Source organism: Lepidochelys olivacea, assembly GCF_965140295.1.
Source record: "Lepidochelys olivacea isolate rLepOli2 genome assembly, chromosome: 8".
NCBI classification, from domain to species: Eukaryota; Metazoa; Chordata; order Testudines; family Cheloniidae; genus Lepidochelys; species Lepidochelys olivacea.
Window position 1 is genome coordinate 88869837 of NC_140418.1, and position 25890 is coordinate 88895726.

Consider the following 25890-nt stretch of genomic DNA (forward strand, 5'->3'; position numbering starts at 1 on the left):
TGCAGCCATGTCGGCCGCCGCGCGCAGACGCCAGGCAGCCGGGGCGCCGCGAGAAGCCCCCGCTGGCGGAGATGAGGAGCCGGGCATGGCGGCCCCGAGCCTCAGCGTCTGCCTCAAGCTGCTGGCGGCGGCTCTCTACGGGTTCAGCTCCTTCCTCATCGTGGTGGTGAACAAGAGCGTCCTCACCAGCTACGGGTGAGCCGGGCCGCCCCGAGCCGCGCTCCGGGCAGAGTTCGGCGCCGCGGGCTCGGAGGGGGCGGGGGCTGGCTGCACGTTAACTCTTTGCCCGGAGCAGCGCTTGGCCCCCTGGCCGCCGGGCCCGGGGCGGGGAGCTGCTGGGTCCCAGCACCGAGCGGGGCAGGGGGCCTTAGCTGGAACCCCAGGGATAGCCCCGTGGGGCGCCCCCCCCCCGCCGCCTTCCCGGGCTGCCGGCGCTGGGGTGGGGGCGTTTGGGGCCACTGTTTTGACCCTGGCCCCCAGCTGAGGTATGCGCGGTGACTCTCGCTTGGCACTTGCTTCCTCAGGGGGTTGTGTGGTTTGGATGAGCTGGCTAGCTAATCGCTGGGGGGTTCCCCTGGCGTGGAGCAGGCTGGGGCGCAGGTTCACTGCCTGAAAGGAATTGTTCAGAGTCCCTAAGACTGTGAGCCCCGGGAGAACAAGCTATTGGCATCCCAAAGCTGTGGGGTCATGGGTGCTGTGTGCCGTTAGCTCAAGCGGTACAGCCAGCTTTTTTAAGCTTTGGCCAGGGAATGCTTTAAGGCAAATATTAAAGGCCTAACATTAAGACTGAGTTAAAGAGCAAATTTTGAAGGGGGGGCAGATTGTATTTCCATGTGGTGTTTCTCTCTCTAGAATGTGATTGACTGAAAGTACAAGGTTGACTTTGCTGACTTGTATTTTTATTTAATTTTTTTTTTTTTAATTATAGATTTCCCTCCTCACTATGTGTTGGACTAGGCCAGGTTAGTTGGTTTCCTGAATATTGCATGTTTCTAGTAGTGCATGGGAGGGGTTGTCGGGATGGAACAGTGAGTGTTTTGTGCTCCTCTTATAGATGCTGGCCACGGTGACTGTGCTTTGGGTGGGAAAGGCACTCAGGGTGGTGAAGTTTCCAGACTTTGATAGAAGTATACCTCGAAAGGTAAAACGATTTCCCTGCATAGTGTCTAATGTAAAATACAGTTCTTTCTTTCCTTTTAAGGTATAAACACTTTAAAATGTGCATATTCTTTAAGAAGTTCAGTAACAGCTAGTGCTGTCAGCTAGACTTGAAAGAAATAATGCCTTTTATTTAAAAATATACCATTTTAAAATACGTTATTCATCAAATATAACATGGTTTCTGCCTTATTACATTATGCAATCCAGCACAGAATTCTGCTATGTAAGGCAGTTGTTGTATTTATTTTTGTATTCTCATGTATGTATTTTTTCCAAGTTTTTCTTGCCTTTAATTTTAAAGACAGTATCTATATGCAACCAAAGATGTTCTGTTAATGTTTCGCAAACTATTGCTTAAGATGAATGCATTTTTCAGAAGTGTGTGTTGTAACTCATATTTTAAAGTAGGCTGAACAAATGTTTTTGCTTGTCACCATACTGAGATGGTTCCCTAACTGAAAGCTAAAAAACCGAGGAGTACTTGTGGCACCTTAGAGACTAACAAATTTATTTGGGCATAAGCTTTCGATGAAGTGGGTTCTAGCCCACGAAAGCTTATGCCCAAATAAATTTGTTAGTCTCTAAGGTGCCACAAGTACTCAGGTTTATTTGCTGATATAGACTAACCAGGCTACCACTCTGTAAGTGAAAGCTGTTGTTATAGAATCAGTGCTTTATTGTTAGGGCTGTCGATTAATGGCAGTTAACTCATGCAATTAACTCAAAAAAATTAACTGCGATTAAAAAACTTAATCACAATTAATCGCACTGTTAAACAATAGAATACCAATTGAAATTTATTAAATATTTTGGGATGTTTTTCTACGTTTTCAAATACATTGATTTCTATTAAAACATGGAATACAAAGTATACAGTGCTCACTTTATATTATTATTTCTGATTACAAATATTTGCACTGTAAAAATGATAAACAAAATAAATAGTATTTTTCAGTTCACCTCATACAAGTACTGTAGTGCAATCTCTTTATTGTGAAAGTGTAACTTACAAATGTAGATTTTTGTTTTGTTACATAACCACTCAAAAACAAAACAGTGTAAAACTTTAGAGCCTACAAGTCACTCAGTCCTACTTCTTGGTCACCCAATTGCTTAGACAAACAAGTTTGTTTACATTTACAGGAGCTACTGCTGACTGCTTCTTATTTACAGTGTCACCTGAAGGTGAGAACAGGCATTGCAAGGTTTTTATGTGCCAGATATGCTAAACATTCATATGCCCTTTCATGCTTCAGCCACCATTCCAGAGGACATGCTTCCATGCTGCTGATACTTGTTAAAAAAATAATGCGTTAATAAAATTTGTGGCTGAACTCCTTGGGGGAGAATTGTATGTCTTCTGTTCTTTTTTACCGCATTCTGCCATATATTTCACGTTATAGTAGTCTCGGATGTTGATCCAGCACATGTTCGTTTTAAGAATGCTTTCACAGCAGATTTGACAAAATGCGAAGAAGGTACCAATGTGAGATTTCTAAGGATAAATACAGCACTCGACCCAAGGTTTAAGAATCTGAAGTGCCTTCCAAAATCTGAGCGAGACGAGGTGTGGAAAATGCTTTCAGATGTCTTAAAAAGCAACGCTCCGATGCGGAAACTACAGAACCCGAACCACCAAAAAAGAAAATCAACCTTCTGCTGGTGGCATCTCATTCAGATGATGAAAATGAACATGCGTCAGTCCGCTCTGCTTTGGATCGTTATCAAGCAGAACCCGTTATCAGCATGAACGCATGTCTTCTGGAATGGTGGTTGAAGCGTGAAGGGACATATGAATCTTTAGCACATCTGGCACATAAATATCTTACAATGCCAGCTGTAACAGTGCCACGCGAATGCCTGTTCTCACTTTCAGGTGACATTGTAAACAAGACGTTGCCAGCATTATCTCCTGCAAATTGTAACCAAACTTGAGCGATTGGCTGAAGTAGGACTGAGTGGACCTGTAGGTTCTAAAGTTTTACATTGTTTTGTTTTTGAATGCAGGTTTTTTTGTACGTAATTCTACATTTGTAAGATCAACTTTCATGATAGCGATTGCACTACAATACGTGTATTAGGTGAATTGAAATACTATTTCTTTTGTTTTTTACAGTGCAAATATTTGTAATAAAAAATAATGAGCACTGTACACTTTGTATTCTGTGTTGTAACTGAAATAAATAAATTTGAAAATGTAGAAAACATCCAAAAATATTTAAATAAATGGTATTCTATTCTTTAACAGTGCGATTAATCATGATTAATTTTTTTAATCGCTTGATAGCCCTATTTATTATATTATCTGAGGTCTGAATGTGCGTGTGAGAACTAACCGTTTCAGGATGGAAGAACTCTGATCATGTAACCATGTTACTATTTGAATGGGTAGTTCTCTAGATGTCTAATTTTTTATTGAGTGTTGTCCCTCTTATAATTTTCTAGACGTTTCCACTACCTCTTCTCTATTTTGGGAACCAAATCACAGGACTGTTCAGCACAAAGAAACTGAAGTATGGATAACTTTTATTATTTAGTAAGGTTATAATGTGTTATGATTATACATAAAGGTGAAACTGATCTTTAATATGCCCATGGGCTTGATTTGTGGCAATGTAGGGGAATGAGGGTTATAACTATTATTTGGCAACTAGTAATCAAGGTCTCTTTCCTGGCCTTGGAATGTGCAAGTTTTTTTTAAAGGTCCATAAATCACTAGATGACATTCTCCTGACTGGTATTTAGTGATCTATCAGCGTCTCCAATGAAGCTTATTCCTATGATCTTAGAGGAGTCTCTGTTTTTACGCTTAAACAGCATCTGGGGAGGCGGAAGGAAAGGAGTGGGGAGAAACTGTACTAAAAGATGCCTGGCTTTGGATCTGCTGAAGCGAGGGGCAAGGAGGGGTGGGGGGATGGAGAAAATAGTATGACTTAGCTGTTTTGAAGAGACGTTATTTTGGGGGAAAGTAGGAAAGAACCCCATAATCAGCTACACATCTGTTCATGGAACATTTTTTTCACTATAATACAGCTTGATTTTTTTACATCGAACTGTGTGAAGCCTTAAGATAAATAGATACATTTAGTAATAAATATAATCAACCTTCATTTGTTACTGTGGATTTCATAGATTTGAGATTGAAAATAGCCCTCAAAATCAAATTATTTTTAACCTCTGGAAGTAACATGCACTATATCCAGCTGGTAGGAGATGGAGACTTTCTCCTGTGAATATTCCTTGACAGGTCTAAGTAGTATCTTTTGGCTATCAAATTAGTGATTTCCAAGAGGGATGCCATGGAATCCTTTCTGATGTGGTGGTTTTGTATAGCTCTGATTTTAATCTTTATCTTAGTTCCTATAAAGTAACTTGGCGTTGATTCAAAGTATCGTTGTGGGGTTGAGCTTGGAGTGTAACATGCAACACGTCTGTGGAGTTTTATAATTTTTTTCGTGTTTAATTTTATTTTTTTCTTTTGCAGCTTGCCCATGTTCACAGTTCTGAGAAGGTTTTCTATTCTGTTTACAATGTTTGCTGAAGGAATTTTACTCAAGTGAGTTATTTCCAAAGCTATCAATCTTATATTCATATCATTTTTAAGATTGTTAAAGTGCTTGCAACATTTTAGTAAGCCTTTGCATGTACAGGATTTGTGCAGTCAGATTTAGACATAAATTGAGCTTTAGAAACATGGGGGCAAGAAAGAGAGAGAGCACAGATAATACATTATTTTATTGGAGAATCATCTTATCTTAGATGGGTCCTTCACTCTCATGTTTTTATCAAAGAAAAAAATCTAATGCATTAAGTTTATATATTTAATTACAAAGGTAAGGGAGGAAAATGTTAAGATTCTTACATTAATAATGTACTTTCTACACTGTATCTCTATCATATTTGTCACTAGGCTGACTCTACATGCAGATTATGTCCATATGCCAAATGGTTAACACACAGTTCATTCCCTACAGTGGGGATGTACTGTGTTTTGGTAGTCTTGGATGAGGTCAAGTCTCTAGCTTAATTGTCTTGATGTAGTTGGATTCTAGCACTGTTCATCTGCAGTGTAGGCAAGATCATTAACTCCGAGAGTATAGGTAGGTTTGTCAGTCTTCCTACCTTGTAATTCGTTGGGTAGGAGGCTATCCCAAAGTGACTTACACCACATCTTACGTGGGTCAGTCACTCTGTGTATTATTGATGTTTTCCCCCTCATCCTCCCTTGAATGTCACCTATTCACAGGCTAGTCAGTGTTAGTGGCCAGTCACCACAGCATTATGGCATTTTTCTGTGATAATAGCTCACAAATGGATGTCTTTAACTATAGTTGGCTCAGATAGCACTTACTGAAGTGTTACACTCCATCAGTCCTAATTAAAAAATCATAAGTATTCTGCTCTTCCAGAATTTCTCATCTTTGCTCTTTATATGTTGATTCCACACCAGGAAGTCTGAAGTGTGACCAGAGCAAACGTTTTCCCCTTAATACTAGAAACAGCACTGCAATGTCAAAATTGAACTCTGCTTATGCGTGTTAGTAAGGTTCTTGTATCTTTTTTTCAGGAAGAAATTTTCTTGGGGCATTCAAATGACAGTGTTTGCAATGATAATTGGTGCATTTGTAGCTGCTAGGTAAGACTTCAAGCTTTTATCCCTTCCACTTTATATTACACAGCTTTTTACAGTTTATATTATTTGTCTTTTTAAATGGCTTGTACAGAGTATGTTGGTTAGTTTACAAAGTTAATTAGAATTCATAAACTATATAATAATTTAAAGGTAGCACTTAAATGACAAAATCCTGCCTGCATGCTCTGCGATAGATAGACCAGTTAGAAAATTCTAAACTTAAAAGCATAACTTGTCCTTGTTCAGCCTTCATTTTTTTCCACTGTCTGGCCTTCATGTAGATAATGGTAGAATGGGGGTGAGGCCTGGTCTGCACTCGAAGTTCTGCTGTTTTGGTTAGGGGTATGAGTTATAAAATAAGTTTTTTATTATTTTTACTTATAATTATACCAGTAAAAGCCCTGGTGTGGATGCAGTTATATTGGTATTAAGCAAAAAGTAAAGGGGTACTTATGGCACCTTAGAGACTAACCAATTTGAGCATAAGCTTTCGTGAGCTACAGCTCACTTCATCGGATGCATCCGATGAAGTGAGCTGTATCTCACGAAAGCTTATGCTCAAATAAATTGGTTAGTCTCTAAGGTGCCACAAGTACTCCTTTTCTTTTTGTGAATACAGACTGACACGGCTGCTACTCTGAAACCTGTCATTGGTATTAAGGTGCCTTTTACCAATATAACTTATTCCCCTTCTACTAGGTAAATAAAGTATACTGGTACAAGCACCTTTATATCAGTATAACTGAAAAAGTGAAAGCGATACAATTTTCTGGTGTAAACAAGGCTTAAATCATCATGTCAAAGCTTGATTTTAAAATATTTTATAATCCTTTTAAATGGAAGTTGCTGAAGTTATGCAAAACATTGAATTTCATTGTCAGGGGAAGGTGAGTGGAAAAACTCACTCGTTCACCTGTGAGAAGAGTAGACGACTAGTTAATGGCCTAATATTTGTATGTTTTCATTTATATAAAAAAAAAAAGTCCAGAACTAGAGAAAATGGCTTGCAGTCCCAGACTAAAGCTCCCATCCTCAAACACTTATGCATGTGCTGGACTTTACTATCAGGAATAGTTCCACTGATTTCAGGGGTACTGCTAATGCTAGTAAAGTTAAGCATTTGTGGCGTTTATGGGATCAGGACCTTAGTTTGTACAATTAGTAGTACTGAATGCAGCATTTATTATATTGAGTCCTCGCTCAGTGCCTCAAATACAGAGGCTAGCCTGCCAGGTAAGCTCACGGGGAAACGCCTTTTCTACATGGAACTTATCAGACAAAATATAACATGGAGGAGTTTTATAAATGTTACACTCTGAGAGATTTAAAATCTTAATTTCCCCCTCCAGTTCTGACTTGGCATTTGATCTAGAAGGATATATTTTTATCCTGATTAACGATGTCTTGACAGCTGCAAATGGTGCATATGTAAAACAAAAACTGGATTCGAAGGTAGGCTGACTTCAATTTTCACTTTAAGAATGACATTATTGTGTTGCAAAGTAACAGCTAACCTACAACACTGCGACTTTTAAAAATTTGAACATTATGGGTAAATGAATAGAAAGCTAATTGTTGGAGACTGAAAATGTGAGCGTATTCTGCAGCTGGTAATATGATGCTTTGATGAGCTGTTCATTTCCCCGAGTATTGAGCTCTGTCACTGAACTCAGCACATCTTGTCACTATTATTTAAAGTAGAACTTTTGTTGCTCCTTATTCTTGTTTGTCCTGAACAATATTCTTCTGGATCTTAACTTGACGCTTCTGTATTTGAAAATAAAACAGTTGCATGTATTTTGAAATAAGCTGTAAATCCAGTTTTATCAAACTGTAAGCATAACCAGTTCACTGTTGTTGGAGCTATATTTATTTGTATCTGCGTGAAATAATAATTTGGCTATTTAACTGCAAAGTCAGGGTTGTTTAAAAGAATTAAAAACCTGGTTCTTCATTAGACAGTGAACTGACCACATCTTCCCTCCCACTGCTTTCAAAGACAGGGAGAGCTGATATGTCACCCTATTCTACCCTTTTTTCTGCAGCCGGACCTGGACATGAACTTCTGTCCTTATTGTTGCAACTATGTAGTTTTTTAACACTGGGTCTGAGGGATGCTCTGTAGTGTACTTTTGGGGCAATTGGGAGTCCCTGTTCATCTCCTTTGAACGTAAATGTGCTGTATTCAGTTAGGGTCTCAGCAGTATTGCTAAGTTCCTAGTAGTTCAACATCTGAGAAAGAGAAACTGATTGTTTAGGCTACCCTGAAAGTACAAGAATGAGCTTATCAGATGTTCACAACATACCGTGTGAGGGCTAAGTGTAACTTTTAATTACAAGGTGGAGGATAAACCTTTACATTGCTAGTGAACTCCATTTCTATTAATCTAGCCAGGAAGATACAAGTACAAGCCACTGTAAATAATTTTTGGAGCATCTGTTGCCTGTGATATGAAGCATTTTCTTGATTATATTTATTGTGAATGTTGAGTCTGGTGCTTAAAATGCTTTTCTTAATCTTCTTCTCCTTTAGTTTCCTGTGGTGAAGTTACATGTTTTTGTGTAGCATAGAATCATATTTTGACCATAGGATAAGGCAGCTTGTGTATGTATAAGGTGGCTTATGTCACCAGTCTGCTGCTATGGAAAATGGCAAAATTTTGAGCTAGGTATGCTATAGGTGTATCTGTTCTTCTGTGGGCTGTCATAGACCATTTTAGCATTATAAACGTATCCTGCAATCTTGAAGTGCTCCAGGGCATAGCTGCAATCTGTTTGACAGTGAAGACACTTCCATTTGATTAATGATAACTATTAACCAGGTTTCCAAGCCTGCTGTATGGAAGTCAAACTAAGTAAAAGTATTGCCTAATAAACTGTAAGGGAGAATTTTACAAGTCTGATAAATAGTTTTCCATCAAGCCTGCTGGAGGTACACTCCTCTTTCTGTCTGTATTGGGAGTTGGTCTGTGTATGAGATACCGCATGTCAAAACACAACTCCCCCAACAATGCACCTTGCCTCCTCTCAGAAAATTATTACTGAATGCTTTGGCTGCTGGTGTAAACAGGGCCAAACCATAATGATGCAGAAAACTCAAACAGAATGAAGGCTCAGTCGTGATTCCTGCTTCAGGTGTCCAAAAGAGACAAATGGGCAAGTTAATATCTTTTATTGGACCAACTTCTGTTGGGGAGAGAGACAGCGTTTTGAGCTACACAGAGCTCTTCTTTGGGTCCAACACAGTTTGGCTCTGTCTACATCAGTGATTGGTTGGTGGGCCCATGGAGGTCATTTACTTAGAGAGTGTCCAGGCACTGTGCCTGTTCTGATGAACACCTGGCCTCTCTGTCTTGTCTTTTTGTCTTCTCTGTGAATTCCAAACCAATTTGCTTTCTCTACCTACATGGCTGTGTCCCTGAGTTTTTCAGACCCAAATATTGATGGTTGTTAATATTTCAGCAATGCCTTTATGGGTCTCTGAAAGAACATCCAAGCACAGAATTTGCCCAGTTGTTCTAAAAGTGTCATACACAAGACAGATTTATTTCATAATATTTAAAATGTCCATGTTTCCCTTCTAACTATGCAGGAATACCACATTCATTTCACTGATGAGACCTGGTTTTGTGTAGCTTTATGTATAAGGTTTTATGTCTCTGTTTGGTGGAGCCAACCTAAATACCCAACTATTTCCTGTTCCTAGGAGCTGGGAAAGTATGGTCTGCTTTATTACAATGCACTGTTTATGATTCTTCCCACCTTGGCCATTGCCTATTTCACAGGAGATGCGCAAAAGGTAGGACTCTTGTTCCAAATTGCAAGCCTTTAGTTGTACAGTAAACATTTTCTGTCATATATGCTTCTGTATTGCTAGAGAAAATGGTTTTTTTCCTATTCATCATAACTCAAATGTGAATGCAGAATGACTTTGTTTTTCTGTAACTTATCAACTTGTTTTTTTATACAGTATTTGTCATTTATATATAAATGTGAAACTATACTATATGTAAGGGATCATTTTTGGAGGGAGGACTGAAGAAACCACAGAAGTTCCCTATAAAATTAAGTATAAATAGTTAAGAGAATTAGTGACTGTTGATATGAGACACCTTATTTCCGATGAAATCCATGGAATGGCTTTATACTGATCTTCATAAGAACTAAGCAATTCCTTTTCCCTAAAGAGGAATGAAATAATTAAAACCAAGTACTAGGAAGATATGAAGACTTCAGAGTAGTTTATTCCTGATTGGCTTGTACTAGAAAGATGAAACACTGCAGACTTCTTGGATTTTTTTCTTTTGACTTTTAGAGGTAATTGGCTTATTTATGGTGGATTTTGAACACAGTAAATATTAATATTTACCAATATTAACTCACCAGTATATTACCTGACTTCCCACAGATCAATGTGTTTAACATCTGTATGCAAATTTAGAACTTGAATGTAAGTAAGTGTGCTTAATTTGTTCTTCTAGCACTGACAAAAGCACTGATCTTGAACACCACTTAGTAAAATAAATTGGTATATCTTCCCCCCTCCAAGAGATACTACTTGAGGCTTTCAACCATAGCTTATACTAAAAAGTGAAATGGTGAAGCAGGTAAATATCAGGGGTGGGGGATATCCTTTACCCATATAAATTCCTTCTGTGTGAATGATAATGCCAATTAATATTAATGGCAGTTAGATGAGTAAATCTCTTACATATCAGTAGAGAAAACAGATAATCATATAAAGCAGTTACTAGCATTGTTCCTTTAATAAAATCACAATCCATGTACACTTACCATAAACTATTTTGTGATGTTTGTGATGCTGCATAGACATTTCAGTAGGGAAGTCTTGTGATCTAAAGCGATATCTACTCCTCGGAATATCTTTTTTCCTGTTTAATTTATTAAAGCTGGCAATGGCTTTGATCATGAGTATATGATTAGCTGTGAGAACTGGATGTGAACAGAAAGTATTTCAGAGTGTCAGTTTGTCCTTCCTCCTCACCCCACTCCTCTTTGCGATACGCCAAAGGCAGCTCAGCTGGAATATATTTGAGGGAAATATACTCCTTTATAAATCAGAGCAAACCAATGTGGAGTTGAATGTCGGCTTTGTGCTACTCTGTAGAGTCTGTGTATTCACAGTATGTGTAGAAACCTCCTCTTCCCCAATTTTTTGAGTAAACTTTCTTTTGCTCTCTGGAAAAGGTCTTGGCAATGAAGGTGATCAAAGACTCATTCCGCTTAACTTAGTCCCAGAAAATTCAGCGTCCAGAGGGTTATGAAACTTTATTTAATAAATGTGTGTATTTTGTTTCATTGTTTTTTTCTAAAGCATATCTTTGTACTAAATTTATTTTTGCATTCTCTGCTAATCCAAAAAATGCATTAATAAAGCAATAATAAAAAGTATAGCCACAGGGGGAAGAGTGGCTGGCTGTTTATGTAAAGAGGCTCAAAACCTGGATTTTTGTGGAGCGTTAACTGTCAGACAAAAAGATTTCAGATCCATAGGAAAATGTTTGTAATAAAAGCTGATAACATTTTCCCATTATTAAAGCATGTCAATGATTTGTCATGGTTATATGTAGTGTTTTCATTAATTCATGTCAAAGGTATTGACATCTTGTTGAGTTCCCAGTTACACAGCAGGCAGAAATGGCTATGTGCTGAGAGCAAGCAAAATTTACATCTAAATAATTCATGGCAATGAAGTGAATAAACCTCAATGAAGCCGGTAGGTGTAAGTTTCTTTAACTGGTCAGTCACCTGGCTTTTTTTTCTGTCTATTACAAGTACATACATGGCCCCCATCATCATTAGTCTCGAGCACCTCACAATCTTTCATGTGTGTGTTCTCACACCTCTGTGAAATACTGCTATAGTATATAATACTATTATCCCCATTTTACAGATGGGAATTGAGGTTCAGTTTCCAAGTGACTTGTGCGAGGTCACACAGGAAGTATGTGGTGGATCAGGGATTGAATCCAGGTATCCCAAGTTCTTGACTAGGATACTAACCACTGGCCCATCCTTCCTCTCTAAAATACTTCAAAGGGGACATTATTTGGTAATTGGGAAATATACCCAGCCAAAGACCCTTCTAATACCATACAGGTGGGGGGTGGAGGAGAGAGAGAGAACCTGTATTTTCTCCAGTACTCACTGGGGTGTGGGTGCATATTTATATTTAAAAAATAAATAAATAATGCTGCTGGTGTGCTTGGCATGGAGGCCGGTTACTTTAAATTGGGAATGTTAGTTTTCAGGCATCTAACATGACTATTGCTAGATGCCTGAAGTCATCTGGCCAGTTGTGCTGTTGTCTGTCATCCAGAGAAATACTGATCAATATCTAGGATCTTCGATTGTGGGACGGCTTTTAAGCATTAGTGTAGTGTTTAATGCTAACCTCTACTGGATGTTAATATTTGTTGTTGTATGTGTACAGCTATATGTCTGTAAACATTTTTTTTAATTATAGATGCTTTCCACCTCAAACCTACTGTTAAGTTACAAAATACAAAGGGTGTGTGTATGGATAGGATAGCTTTGAAATGGAATATCTATAGTTGGCCTTAGATCTGTTTACAAAGAAAATGAGATTCTAGAGAGGTTGTGTCAGCAGGGACATGTAAGACAAACCCTGAGAGAGATTCTGCTCTTCTCAGAATAACTTACATCAGAGGTTGTACACTCAGTACTATTTCCCTCAACTAGGCAGAAAACAGACTAGAACTAAATTGAGCTTTGGTGATTGTCAAAGCTATGCTTCCATGACAAAGTATTAATGGAGAAGTCTGTCATCAGATGGCTACGTAATAGAAATCAGGACATGTACTAATGTAAGAGTTCTGCTTGAACAAAAACTCAGAACAGTATAGTTAGGCAAAGAAAGCAAGAGACTATTCCCCATCCTAGGGCTTGTCCTTACTACTGGGGAGATGAACGTCGCTGCAATTGATACAGCGGGTGTCGATTTAGCGGGTCTAGACTGGCTAAAAAACTATCACAGAGCGCTCTCCGGTCAACTCCAGTACTCCAGCTCCCCAAGAAGAATAAGGTAAGTTGACTGGAGAGCGTCTCCTGTAGATGCAGTGTAGTGAAGACACCAGGATAAGTTGACCTACGGTACGTTGACTCCAGTTACGTTATTCACATAGCTGGAGTAGCATAACTTAGGTTGACTTACCCCTGTAGTGAAGACAAGCCCCTAGTTACAACTAAGCAACATTAAGCAGCCTTGTAGATAAACTCAAAGGACATAAAGCCAAACCCATTAATAATGCACTGCTAAATGTTCTGTGAAGTTTAGTTCATTGTCACATTAACTCTAGCAACATATTATCTCCTAATATCGTGGGACCTTCAGTCATACATAGAGGATAAGCAATAAGATGCAGTTCCTGTTCACTCCAAGGAAAACATCTCTGAACTGTTACAGCTGTGTGACTGTTAGCAACATTTAAATCTCCTTCCTGTATTATAGTAATCTTCCCTTTGAATGAATAGGGCTCCTTAATCAGCTGGACTGATTGCTGTTGGAATGACATGAGGCATACTCTCGACAGCCTACTCTTGATGCACTCTCTGCAGCAGGGATACTCAACCTCAGTGGTTCAGGAGCCAAATTAGCAATCAGCATTGCCAAAAGAGCCATAGTAGTGTGAATTCATTGCTTCATTCACAATACTACTATATTATATTTAGTTATATAATTTTCTCACAGCAAAATAAGTTCATAACTTAGTGGAAGTTGAAAACTTCATTAGTTAATAACATAGTAAAAGCATCCTGATTGGTTAATAACTTTGATTAATAATTAAACCAGTGTTTTAATACCACGTGCTGCAAAGAGCCTTAGGAGACTCTTTGTGGCTTGTGAGCCTCGTTCTGAGTATCGCTGCTCTACAGTGCAATATTCGCCTACTGGCTCAGGAAGTGAAGTACGAGGAATTATTTCCTTTTCACTTCCCTCCCATGTTCCTCCCCTGTCGCCCCCCAGGCACTCCTGTCTTTCTCGCTCCTCCAACTTCCTGTTGATCCCACTGTTGGTTGTTTAGTAGTCTCTGTCCGTTTCACTAAGGTATCTTCTGCTTTTTTTTCATGGATCAGCATTGGCCAAATGTTTGAAGGTGGCACAAGTATTAATGCAATTAAAAACAACAAACAAAGGGTCTCATATTAAGTTAAACTCTGTGCTGCTTGGATTTTTCTGTAAACTATTATTCACAGCATCTTTCATTACAAAGTATGGAACAAAGGCACCAAATAGCGCACCACTACTTCTAATATGACAACATCATAGTTTACTATGTTTATAGTTTATTAACCTCTCCACTTTTATTGTAGAACACAATGAAACTATATTTTTTGTCTTCAGTATTTTCTACCTTGCCATGGTGGCCATATGAAACAAATAGATTTATGTGGCATTAGTGTATTGTTTGGTTTGAAAGGACATTTATTGGTAAATGTCAATTTCAGTGTACACATACAAACTGATGAAAAATACTTCCATTGATGAGCACTGAAATTTAGATAGGCAAAGTAAGAAAAATATTGCTTGAGAATTTTTAGAGTTTGAATTAAGGATATTTTACTTTGAAATGACGACACTTTATGTTTTAATGTTTATAAAGCTTTAACTTTTTGAGTCTGCGTCTACTGTCATCAAATAATTGTCGCACCCATAATTTCCCACAGTTGTGAAAATTTAAATAGATGAAAATAGGAAAAAAATGCTTAACACATAATTTTCAGCAACTCTGAAAATTTAAATGATAAAAAAGCTTAAAAGAAACATTATTATCCATAGAAATTAGTTTAAAAAAATCTAATTCTGCCAAGCCTAATTGTGTAGCATAGGTATTTTTAAAAGCATGTATGTATTTATAATCTGTCACACATACACTTGGAGTGTTTGTGTGTGTGTTCATAGATGTAGGTTTCAGAGTAACAGCCGTGTTAGTCTGTATTCGCAAAAAGAAAAGGAGTACTTGTGGCACCTTAGAGACTAACCAATTTATTTGAGCATGAGCTTTCATGAGCTCATGCTCAAATAAATTGGTTAGTCTCTAAGGTGCCACAAGTACTCCTTTTCTTTTTTCATAGATGTAGTATACGTGTTACTCTAATCTTCAGGTATAAAATGGAATAGACATTTATACCACTGAGAGACAAATAACTCATTCTCAAAGCCATTCATAATACTACAACTGGGGTTTGATCAGCCACTTGGCAACATCTGCTGTGGGTTGGCATTAGTAACTGTTTGCCTGTTCTAAATGTAAATCATTTAGAAATTGATGGACCTCAACTCCCAATAGCAGTATTAGCAACTGCATTTGAATAATAAGTTGTTACTCTCTTGGGGTATGTCTACGCTGCAGTTAAACACTCGTGACTGACCTGTATCAGCTGACTTTGGCTCACTGTGTGGCTTTGTAGCTGTAAAATTGCTGTGTAGATGCTCGGGCTGGAGTCCCCATGAGGGGGAGCATAAATGTCTACACAGCTATTTTTAGCCCATGAGCCTAAGTCAGTTGACCTGGGCCAACCACAGCCCTGCTATGGATCTTTTATTACAGGGTAGCGGTACCTTTGACACCAGTAAAGAAGTGTAACTTCGTTAATTTTTACAAGAACTTTCTCAAACTGTGGGTTGGGACCCCGAAGTTGGTCATGACCCCATTTTAATGCGGTCACCAGGGCTGGCTTAGACTTGCTGGGACCAAAGCCGAAGCCCGAACCCCACCGCCCAAGGTCTTCAGCCCTGGGCATCGGGGATCAGGTTACAGGCCCCCTGCGTGGGATTGAAGCCCTTGGGCTTTGGCTTTGGTCCACCCTATGTGGGGGTGGTGGAGCTCGGGCTTTGTCTCCCCCCACCCCAAGGGTGGGGGATGGGGCTCAGGCTTCGGTCCCCCCTCTTATGGTCGTGTAGTAATTTTTGTTGTCAGAAGGGGGTCGTGGTGCAATGATGTTTGAGAACCCCTGTTCTAAAACAGCATTCAAAATGCTGTCTCTGTTAGTTTATAAAATCACACACTTTAAAATTACCTTCATATGTGTTAGATTTTAATATCCAAGGTGATGGGATCTGTAGTTGAGCTGCTCTTCTGGCTTCAGAATCCCTGATCTACTTTGCAAAGAACTTTGACACAGCTGGAGAACTAAAAGGCTATCCTAAAACACAATACTGTGGAACAATTAATTGTGTATGAAGCTTTGTATCATAAAAAAAATTCACTCGCGATTCTCTAAACTGCGACCTTGTTTTACCACAGATTTTGCCTTTTTTTTAAATTATTTTTATTTAAACAGGTTTTGTTAAACACCTTGAATTAAACTGGTACCACTTGTAATATAAACAAGCCAACAGGCGCTTAACGCCGTCAATGCTAGACTTTTTTTTTTTTTTTTAATCTCTATTGCTCACGTTGGTGGAGCTGCATCTCTGGTAGCAGTCGTTTCTAAACTGCACACTAACCCCACTTTCGCTATTTCACAAACATCCCCCACTTTCACTGTTTATGCTGAATATTGCTGTAAATGGATGACAGAAGCAAACTACATGTTAGCAATTGCTTCTCGAGAAGCTAAGGCTGAATACTACTGCCTGCCTCCTTTTCCTGTGTAGACTCATTGGGGAGGGAAAAGAGAAGAGTGTGAGTCCACCAGCATCTATCCTCTGCTAGTATCTTGAATGCTTCACAAATCTGGCATAGAGATATCAAGTACAAATTATGCCAAACCAACCTAATTTCCTCCTTTGGCAGGATTACTGGCCTAGTGGATAGGGAGGAAGCTATAGCTGTGATATCTTGATTTTAGTAAGGCTTTTAACACAGTCCCACATGACATTCTCAAAACAAAGTAGGGAAATAAGGCCTAGATTAATTTACTGTAGGGTGCATGCACAATAGGTTGAAAACCCATGCTTATAGAGTAGTTATAAATGGTTCAATGTGACACCCTGGAGTTTATCTAGTGGAGTCTCATAGGGGACAGTCCAAGGTCTGGTGCTGTCCGTTTTCATTAATGACTTGGATAATGGAGTAGAGTGTGTGCTTAATGAAATTTGCAGATGGCACCAAACTGGGAGGGCTTGTCGGCACTTTGGAGGACAGGATTAGAATTCATAATCTTGACAAATTGGAGAATTGGTCTGAATTCAACAAGATGAAATTAAGTGAAGATAAGTGCAAAGCACTTCACTAAGGAAGGAAAAATGAAACAAACATCTGCAAAACGGGGAATAACTGACTAGGTGATAGTGCTGCTGAAAAGGATTTGGGGGTTATAGTGAATCACAAATTGAGAGTCAATGTTGTGAAGCAGCTGCAAAAAAAGGCTGCTATTCTGGAGCGTATTAACAGGTATGTCATATGTAAGACCTGGGACATAACTGTCCCGTTCTCGTTGGCAGTGGTGAGGCCTCAGCTGGACTACAATGTCCAGTTCTGGGCACCACACTTTAGGAAAGATGTGCACAAATTGGAGAGTCCAGAGGAGAGCAATAAGAAAATAAAAGATTTAGAAAACCTGACCTGTGAGGAAAAATGAAAAAAAATAGACATATTTAGTCTTGATAAAAGGCATCCCAGGGATCGGGGATCTGATAAGTCTTCAAATATGTTACGCTCTGCTATAAAGAAGACCAATCAATTGTCACCTTTTGTCCTATTTTCAGTGGACATGAGATTTGGCTTAATCTGCAGCAAGGGAGATTTCGGTTAGATAAGAAATACTTTCTAACTATATAGGTAGGTTAACTCTTGAATAGGCTTTCAAGGAAGTTTGTTCAATCAGCATCATTGGAGGTTTTTAAAAACACCTTTCAGGGATGGTCTAAAAGAGACAAGGTGGGTGAGGTAATCTCTTTTACTGGACCAACTTCTGTTGGTGAGAGAGACAAGCTGGTGAATTTACACAGAGCTCCTCTTCAGGTCTGGGCTGATTGACCTGAAGAAGAACTCTGTGTAAGCTCGACAGCTTTTCTTTCAACATTAGAACTTGGTCCAGTAAAAAAGATATTACCTCACCCATCTTGTGTGCCTAATATCCTGTGACCAACACAGCTACAACTACACTGCATACAGGAATGGTCTAAATTTACTTGGTCCTGCCACAGTGCAGAGGGATGGACTCGGTGACCTCTCAAGGTCCCTTTTTAGCCTTACGTTCCTCCTGTGATTCTAGAATCTGGATTCAGACTAAGCCGCTGTACTCAGAAGGCTGTAATAGCATTGGTGAATGACCTCCTTATGGCCATGATCCTTTAGTGCTCATTTCTGGCTTTCACATTAACTGCGGCAAAACGTTAAAGGATTAAAGTCTACTTTAGAACATTATTTTTCATTTTTAAGATTGGATTTGTTTGTTTCAGGCAATGGAATATAAAGGCTGGGGAGATACACTCTTCGTTATACAGTTTACACTTTCATGTGTAATGGGGTAAGGATTTACTTCAACTTTAGTGGTGTTTCCTCCGAGTAGTAGTCTCTCTACTATATCCCCACCAATAGATACTAAGGAAGTGCCTTACTCTGTGGGCCTGCTATGTAGTCAGTATGCACATAAAACTCCCATTAATGTTAATTGTGGGGAGAATAACCTTTGCAGAGAAGTACTACTGTTGATAAAGTTCTAATTAGTAGAAAGTCCAATTTCAGTGGTAGCACAAAACAGTTTGGAGAGAGATTATTGCTTAAAAGGCTGTCTCATGAGTTAAAAATTCAGATGCTACTGTGTATTCTGATTTTTTTGGAGAGACTGCATACTAATGTTTTTTATTTTCTTAAATCTAGCTGTTTTTATTAGCAATGGCATATTTTACTATTTCCTTTTACTTAAACTAGTAGAGTCTTACCAACTCTCACTTTGCTAATCTACAAACTTGATTCCACGAACGCCAGTGGTCTTTGCCCGCTTCTTAGTAAGAATTAAACAATAGAGTGTGGTAACGAAGTCATTACTAAGATTTCATTACTATTTAAAAATTTTAGTTTGTGACACTTACAAACATAACTTCTTATAAATAAAACTAAATTACGTGTGTCAAACTAAACTACTTGTAGAATTTGTGCTGTAGTTTACTTAGGTTTTCTGGTCTATTTGCTCACTCACTAATTTCCTAAATTTAGTGATCATAAAAGGGTTGCCCTGTTAATGCGAGTTAGTAAGGTCCTCCTGTACAATACAGTATAGTGTACATGATGGTGTGGGGACGCTATTGCTGTGTATTTTGACAGATAACATTACTCCATAGTGAGTTATACAAGTCTCTCCAAACAAGGAGTTCTGGAAACTCTGTAGTATGGCATACAATTAAGAGCAGGGAGTGAGATGGCATGTTAGTATAATAAATGCACCCTCAAATGATGAAAAGCTGAATGTTGTGTGTGTGTTTTTGTTTTTTTCCTGCTGCAGGTTTATTTTGATGTACTCCACAGTTCTTTGCACTCAGTATAATTCTGCTCTTACAACTACAATAGTTGGCTGTATTAAGGTAAATTGCATAAATCTCTTAAATATTTGTCAGGTTTATTAAGTTTCCATTTTCTGTGATACAACAGTACCTGTATGATGCTTACAAAAGCAGCATAAATGTTTATATTCCGAGGCTTTTGTATGAGTGGAAGGGGTACTGAGAGCTAAGTAGGGATTTTTAGTAATTTGGAGAATAAAATTAGTCAAACCAAGAACAGTGAACCAAATCTTCATGATTGTGTCTCTTAATGCCAATTCAAGGGTGTGACCTCCCATTTACTCACCTGTGGTTCTTACTATGTGTTGTGGGGTACCATAACTAAACCCTAGCAAAATATTCACACTTATGAATTATGAATAACATATTAATAAAAGAAAGGAAAGAAAGAAACTGGTGAGCTATAACCAGTGGCTATTTCAGTTGCAATCTCTTCTGTATGTCTCTATTATGGAGAGATTACACCATCGAGAATGAGTCTGGGCTCCTGGGGATGTTGTTCCCTAGATAAATTAAGATCAAAGTGTATTATTCTGAAATTCAGTAGTGAGTTCTATCTTAGTGGAGCACAGATTACTATCATAGTTTGTACCTGGGTAAAGGAATATCATTTAAGGGTTGGTGAATCCTGTTTAGTTATCATTCCTAACCTAAACAATTTACAGATGGGCAGAGGAAAGCAGTCTCAGCTAAGTCCTATGAATCTGGAGAAAATATTTAACTTGTTTACTTAAAAGAAGCCATTCAAAAATTACTAATTACTAATTACTAAATTATTAAAATTACTAATTTAAAATAGTAATGTTTCTTAATGCTCCAAATCACTTTAAGGAGAGGTTTTGAGGCTGGCAATTTAATGAAAATTAAGCATAGGAATTATAGAAATTTAGGACTGGAAGGGACCTTAATGGGTCATCTAGCCCAGTCCCCTGCACTGAGGCAGGACTAAGGTGTTATCTGCACCATTGCTGACAGGTGTTTGTCTAACATGTTCTTAAAAACCTCCAATGATGGAGATTCCACAACCTTTCCAGGCAATTTATTCCAGTAGAATTTATATTCTACCCTGACAGTTAGTAAGTTTTTCCTAATATCTAACTTGAGTCTACCTTACTGCAATTTAAGCCCATTACTTCTTTTCCTGTCCTCAGTGGTTAAGAAAAACAATTTATCACCCTCCTCTTTATAACAACCTTTTACATACACCTCTATCCCGATATAATGCAACCTGATATAACGTGGGTTTGCATAGAACGCGGTAAAGCTCTGACACACTGCTCTGAGCAGAGCATTAAGGGGGCCCGGCCAGTGCCGAGGGGTTGGATAAGGGGCAGAGGGTCTCGGGGCGGTCCTGAAATTAGTTAACTCTTCTATTGCTTTGTGAGCCACAATAGAATCCAGCTCACCCTTCTAGTGTCTTGGCTCGGCATGGTTAAGGGGTTAGAGGATAGACAAGGAATACATAGAGAGAAAAGATACAGAGGCTTTTATGTGATATCCCCTTCCAGAGCAGAACTTCCCTTTAGGGCTGACGAACTCCAAGAGCTCTCCCATGTCTGTATAGGCTCCTTTCCATTCATTGATACGAGTTCTCAATAGTGATCTGTAGCTGCCAGCATTGTATATGGATCTCTGCTCTGGGTAAATGCTTGAATATCTTTTGCCTCATGCATTGGTACTAAGCGCTTGTAGAGCCCTACTGTAGAAACCCTGTGGAAGGTTGTGTGGTTGAAAGCTGAGGATATTGAACTTTGGCATGACTGGAGATCTAAATGAAGTCTTTAACAAAACCAGTGATGCCTGAGGGGAAATGGGAAACCAATAAAAACATATCTGAACTAAAAAACTGCTGTTGAAGCTGTTAGGCCTAGAATTAGGGCTGCTAGCAGTATGTGTAGTTTTGGAAATGCATAACTTTTTAAGGGTAAGGATTTTTGTACATGTCAGCATCTGCCTACTTTCAGATAAGGAAGAGAGGTAGAGCAAGAGAACAACTGGCTTTCTGAAGAATTAGTGCTCTGGGTACTTTGTTGTAAGGTTGTCTAGCAGAAGTGTTCTTTCCCCTATATTGCAGCCTTTGTTTTGCAGGGTGGGGGAAAACATTTCTGGGGCTACTAGGGCAATATGAAGGAAAAACAGCAAGACAAGAAAAAAAAATTAAGGCCTGAATATTTTAATATTTTCGGTAGCCCTGATATGGTAACTTTCAAGTCAGTATTATAAATACAAATGTCAGTATCTTTCACACAGTTATCTCTTCTGACACTCTTCTGTTTGTTTCAGCATCCTGTTTATGCAAGTGGAATATACATAAACAGCTCTTTTAAAAATTCTAAGCAAAATGTGTAAATCTTCTTTTTTCTTTCCAGAATATATTAATAACCTATATTGGAATGTTTTTTGGAGGAGACTATATTTTCACGTGGACAAACTTCATTGGGTTAAATATCAGGTAAGAAAACTGAAAACTATGTAACACTCTTCAAAATAACTTTGTAAATTGAGCAACTTGCTATTGAATTACTAAAAGAAGTATTGGACCATCCAAATAGGATCACTTTCCAAAGTACAACTGCACTTTGTTGAAGTCTGGTGGGAGGAACCCACTACAGAGCTATTAGGTAGGAAGTGTTAAGTGTTGATCCTGAAAACAGTTATGAATGTGAGTGGTCCCATTAATATCAAGGGATTTATGTGCATAAAATTAAGTTTCAGAGTAACAGCTGTGTTAGTCTGTATTCGCAAAAAGAAAAGGAGTACTTGTGGCACCTTAGAGACTAACCAATTTATTTGAGCATAAGCTTTCGTGAGCTACAGCTCACTTCATCGGATGCATACTGCTTGCAGGATCGTGCTCTTGTCATAGCTTTTAGTTAAGATTTTTTTTTTTGTATCGCCAGCATAATGTTCCATCGTTTTTGGTAACAGATTTGTTTGGAGGTAAAGGAAGAGGAAAATGTGGGATTCTAAGTGGATAAAACCTTTCATAGAAGCGGGTGTGTGTATTCAGTATGACTACTATGGGTGTATCTTTTATAAAATAAGCATAAGTAATTGGACTACTTGGTTCATTGATCATCATCTGCTACAGCAAACCCTATGTCACTGTGTAGAGTTCATGTGTTGAGACAACATAAGGGAAAATAACTTAACAAACTTAATTTAAAAAAACAAAACCCAGAGACTTACCTTTTCAACTGATAAATACCTAAAACAAACAACCCCTTCCCCCCGATCCCCAATTCTTCTAACTTCAATGCTTATCTTCAAAAGCCATTGAAAAAAGCAACATATACCCCTCTGGTTCTCTTTTTAAAACATTCAGAAATGCATCTGCACCCAGTAAGAATGCACTGCTCATTCTAGGCAGCATCAGGGGTTGTTTGGTATTCAGTGCACATAAACTGAAAGTTGATACAATCCTGACCTACATTTGACTGACCTAAAAGGCATCCATGTGGGGTTTTTTGGGGTTTTTAAGTGGGTTTTTTTTAATGCTCTGGCTGAATATTTACAGCTCAAATTATATAAAGTCTCCAGATAGTACCACTGGTTTCATTACTGTTTTAAGGTGGAGAGGTTGTGCTGCTAAAATATGCCTGTAAATTTGGACCATTCTCTCTTTCTACCTCTTAAATTTTAAATTTTTAACTAAAGGTAGTAAGAGACAATGAAGTTACTTAAGCTTTTTAATGCACTTGGGTATACAGTATTTTATGGTCTGACACAGGTCGAGGGGTACCCTAAATGAATAAAATGACCTCAAAAGAAATTCTGTTTTTAGTTCTGCAAAGAACGCACATACTCCTTTTTCGCTTATATTCTTCTGAATGGTAACTTCACAACACTGAAGCATGTGAAAATAAAATTAAGGTCTCTAGATATTTAGTGGTTGAAGAAAATGGGTTATAAATCAGATTGAACACAATGTGAACCATATGGAGAGGAGAGGACTGATTTCAAGGGGGGCAGGGGGAGAATCAGTCAAGTGTCAGCCATAAATCAAATTTATGGCTGACACTTCATCACCTTGCTCAGACTCCTATTTTACCAATTTAACTTCCTTTGTTCCTTCTGCAGTCTATCTAAAATGGGGGCAGAGTATCATCAAACATTTGTATTTCTGTGGCTGGCCAACTATTTATAGGCCCACCCCAACTCCTGTACCACCAGGCCTAGCATTTGGTACATCTGCATAATGAGATCCATGGATATTTTGGTATAATGGTAGGAATGAATCAAAATTCAGAACAATCTCTGTACTGGATTCTAGGTGAAAGTATATTAGTAAATTGGAGAAGGAATGCAAGTTTAAAATATGTTTAGAGTATGTAGAATGGTACTTATGTGATAATTTACATGGAGTTCTAACATTAATATGCATCATTTCTTTTTTACCAAAAAATGTGTTTTGTAGTATTGCTGGAAGCCTGGTGTATTCTTACATCACTTTTACAGAAGAGCAATTGAACAAGCAATCTGAAGCTACTATCAAAATGGATATTAAAGGAAAAAGCTCAGTATGACCAGGGGATTACTTATAAGAAGTAACTCCTTGTTTTTGTTCAACGATCACTGGCAGTATACAGTAAAAATATAACAACGTGGGTGTCTGTTATGGAATAATGCTGGTACTTCGCATTTGCACAATCTAAATATGCTGCCTTTTTAAAATTTTTATTAAAAAGAGATTTATAATTGACTGCACATTAAATATACATCTGGTTAATTTAATCTAGGCTATGAGGAATACATCTTTTGTAATTTATTATGACCAACTCTGGTGGTAGAACCATGCACAGATGATGTAAACACTTCAATTTTATAGGAGTCCATCAAACATACTGTTAATGTTCTTAGATATAGTTTTGTTTTCTTGTAAGAAAACTTGTCCTAACCTATCAGGTACAGTTTAGCTTGCATCTGGGTTGTCTTGCAGCTAAGCATATCAACGGGCAGTAATAAATATTTTTAATTAGCTTTTAGGGTGAATGATTGACTCAGCTCCACCCCCTTCATACTGTGTAAAAGGGCCAGGGTGATATCAAGGGTCTCAAAAAGCCCTATGTCCCTTTCAGGGGAGAGTTCCTCAGTTCAGGCACATCAGGCTGCCTTCGGAGGAACCTCTCACAAGTCCTGGTGTGGCGACGGACAGGTTGTATTGGGGGCAATGTTCCCTCTAATTTTTGATAGGCCGTGTGCACAAAAAATTTCTTCTGTGCAAATTGTGCTTCTGTGCAAATTTTTGTGCGTGCGGCATTTCGCCGTGTGCGTGGGGTTTAGGATCTGTGTGCACGTACACAGCTTAGAGGGAACAGTGATTGGGGGTAGGGGAAGTGTTGCTGTAGCGTAGAGCCATGTGGAGATTCTGGGCAGTGCTGCAGCCCAGAAGACCCCTGTGCAAAACGACTGCAGCTTAGATAAGCCCCCGGGGGGTGGAACAGGGGAAGACTCTTCAGTTGCACACAAAGATGATTTAAAGCCAGCATAGCTCTGTGCTGGGCTGCAAGTTCTGTGCTGTGCCTCATGGAATCTCACCCCTTATCTCAGAAAATGCAAGCTAACAGATTAGTTTACGTTATTTTTGAGAAGGAAGCTACTGAAGCAGGGTAACATTTATAGACTTTCACGAACTATAAGCCCAGCATAGATCATGAAAAGAAGATACATATATTTGGCAATTTTGATTTCATGTCAATATTAAGCTTTCAGAGGAACAAGAAAAAGGGAAAGAAAAGAAACCATTTTCTCAAGAGCGGGAATATATACAAATGGAGGGAGGCTGAAATGTAACTCCTTTTTTATTTTACTAAGGAAAGAAATGGCTCTGCAACCTTGCATATGCAAATACAGATCCTTCAGCAGAAGTATCAATTCTGCAGTACACTCTTATTTCAGTCAGTCAGTCATCCGGTTTTAAGTTTTTGGCCAAAACATGCTTGAATAGTCAATGATTTTAGTAGATGTTTAATTTTTTTCATGAACTTTTAAGCCTGTTCTCATTCTGCTCAGATTCTGCGTGCCTCACAACAGCTTAATACCTCTTTTTGTAAAGCTGATGTAGGGTGGTGAAACTCGAGAATAGGTGGAGGGATGATGGTACACCACCTTCCAATTTTACATAATATATTGGAGAACTCAGCGGGAAAGAAGTATTGAATTAAAATAAGAGCTATCCTGCAGTCACACATGAGTGACTTTACTTACATAAGTAGTCCCACTGGACAACTTAATAAGTAAAGCTACTCACATGCATGAGTTTTTGCAGGGTAAGGCCTAGCACTCATTCAAAATCAAGTGAAAATCTGTGTCTAAAAGACTTTTTAAAATGAATTAATGTTTTTGATTCCCTTCCAGTCCCAGTACCAAGTGTGCCCCATTATTCTGAAACAATAGTACAAGAGTAAATTTGAAATACGTTATCTTTTTAGTTTAGTAAATTAACAGTTAATCTATATATAACATTTTGTGCAGCTACAGGTTGACAGGTCACCAAGAATTAATATGTTATCTCATAGTAGAGAAATACCCTTACTCTTCTAGATGATGTCAAGTTAATTCATTAATTGGTACATTTAATTTGTACTATTATGTGATTGATACA

The 25890-nt window shown here is 38.5% G+C and overlaps 1 protein-coding gene across 1 annotated transcript; it reads left to right on the plus strand.

The window, feature by feature from the left end:
• On the plus strand, positions 1-25890 carry SLC35D1 (solute carrier family 35 member D1). The gene is made up of 12 exons (XM_084637121.1): positions 1-195; positions 929-962; positions 1055-1141; positions 3607-3674; positions 4646-4717; positions 5729-5797; positions 7144-7246; positions 9501-9593; positions 18186-18253; positions 19229-19307; positions 21656-21738; positions 23704-25890. The coding sequence occupies exons 1-12, from the start codon at positions 8-10 to the stop codon at positions 23810-23812; spliced, it is 1053 nt and encodes a 350-aa protein (XP_084493247.1). The 5' UTR covers positions 1-7; the 3' UTR covers positions 23813-25890.

What these genes read in the sequence shown, in the direction of transcription:
- SLC35D1 (XM_084637121.1), top strand. Translation starts at nt 8, where the DNA reads ATGTCGGCCGCCGCGCGCAGACGCCAGGCAGCCGGGGCGCCGCGAGAA. An exon ending in AGCGTCCTCACCAGCTACGG is followed by an intron (nt 196 to 928) that starts GTGAGCCGGGCC and finishes TTTTAATTATAG; the next exon opens with ATTTCCCTCCTCACTATGTG. An exon ending in TATGTGTTGGACTAGGCCAG is followed by an intron (nt 963 to 1,054) that starts GTTAGTTGGTTT and finishes CTCCTCTTATAG; the next exon opens with ATGCTGGCCACGGTGACTGT.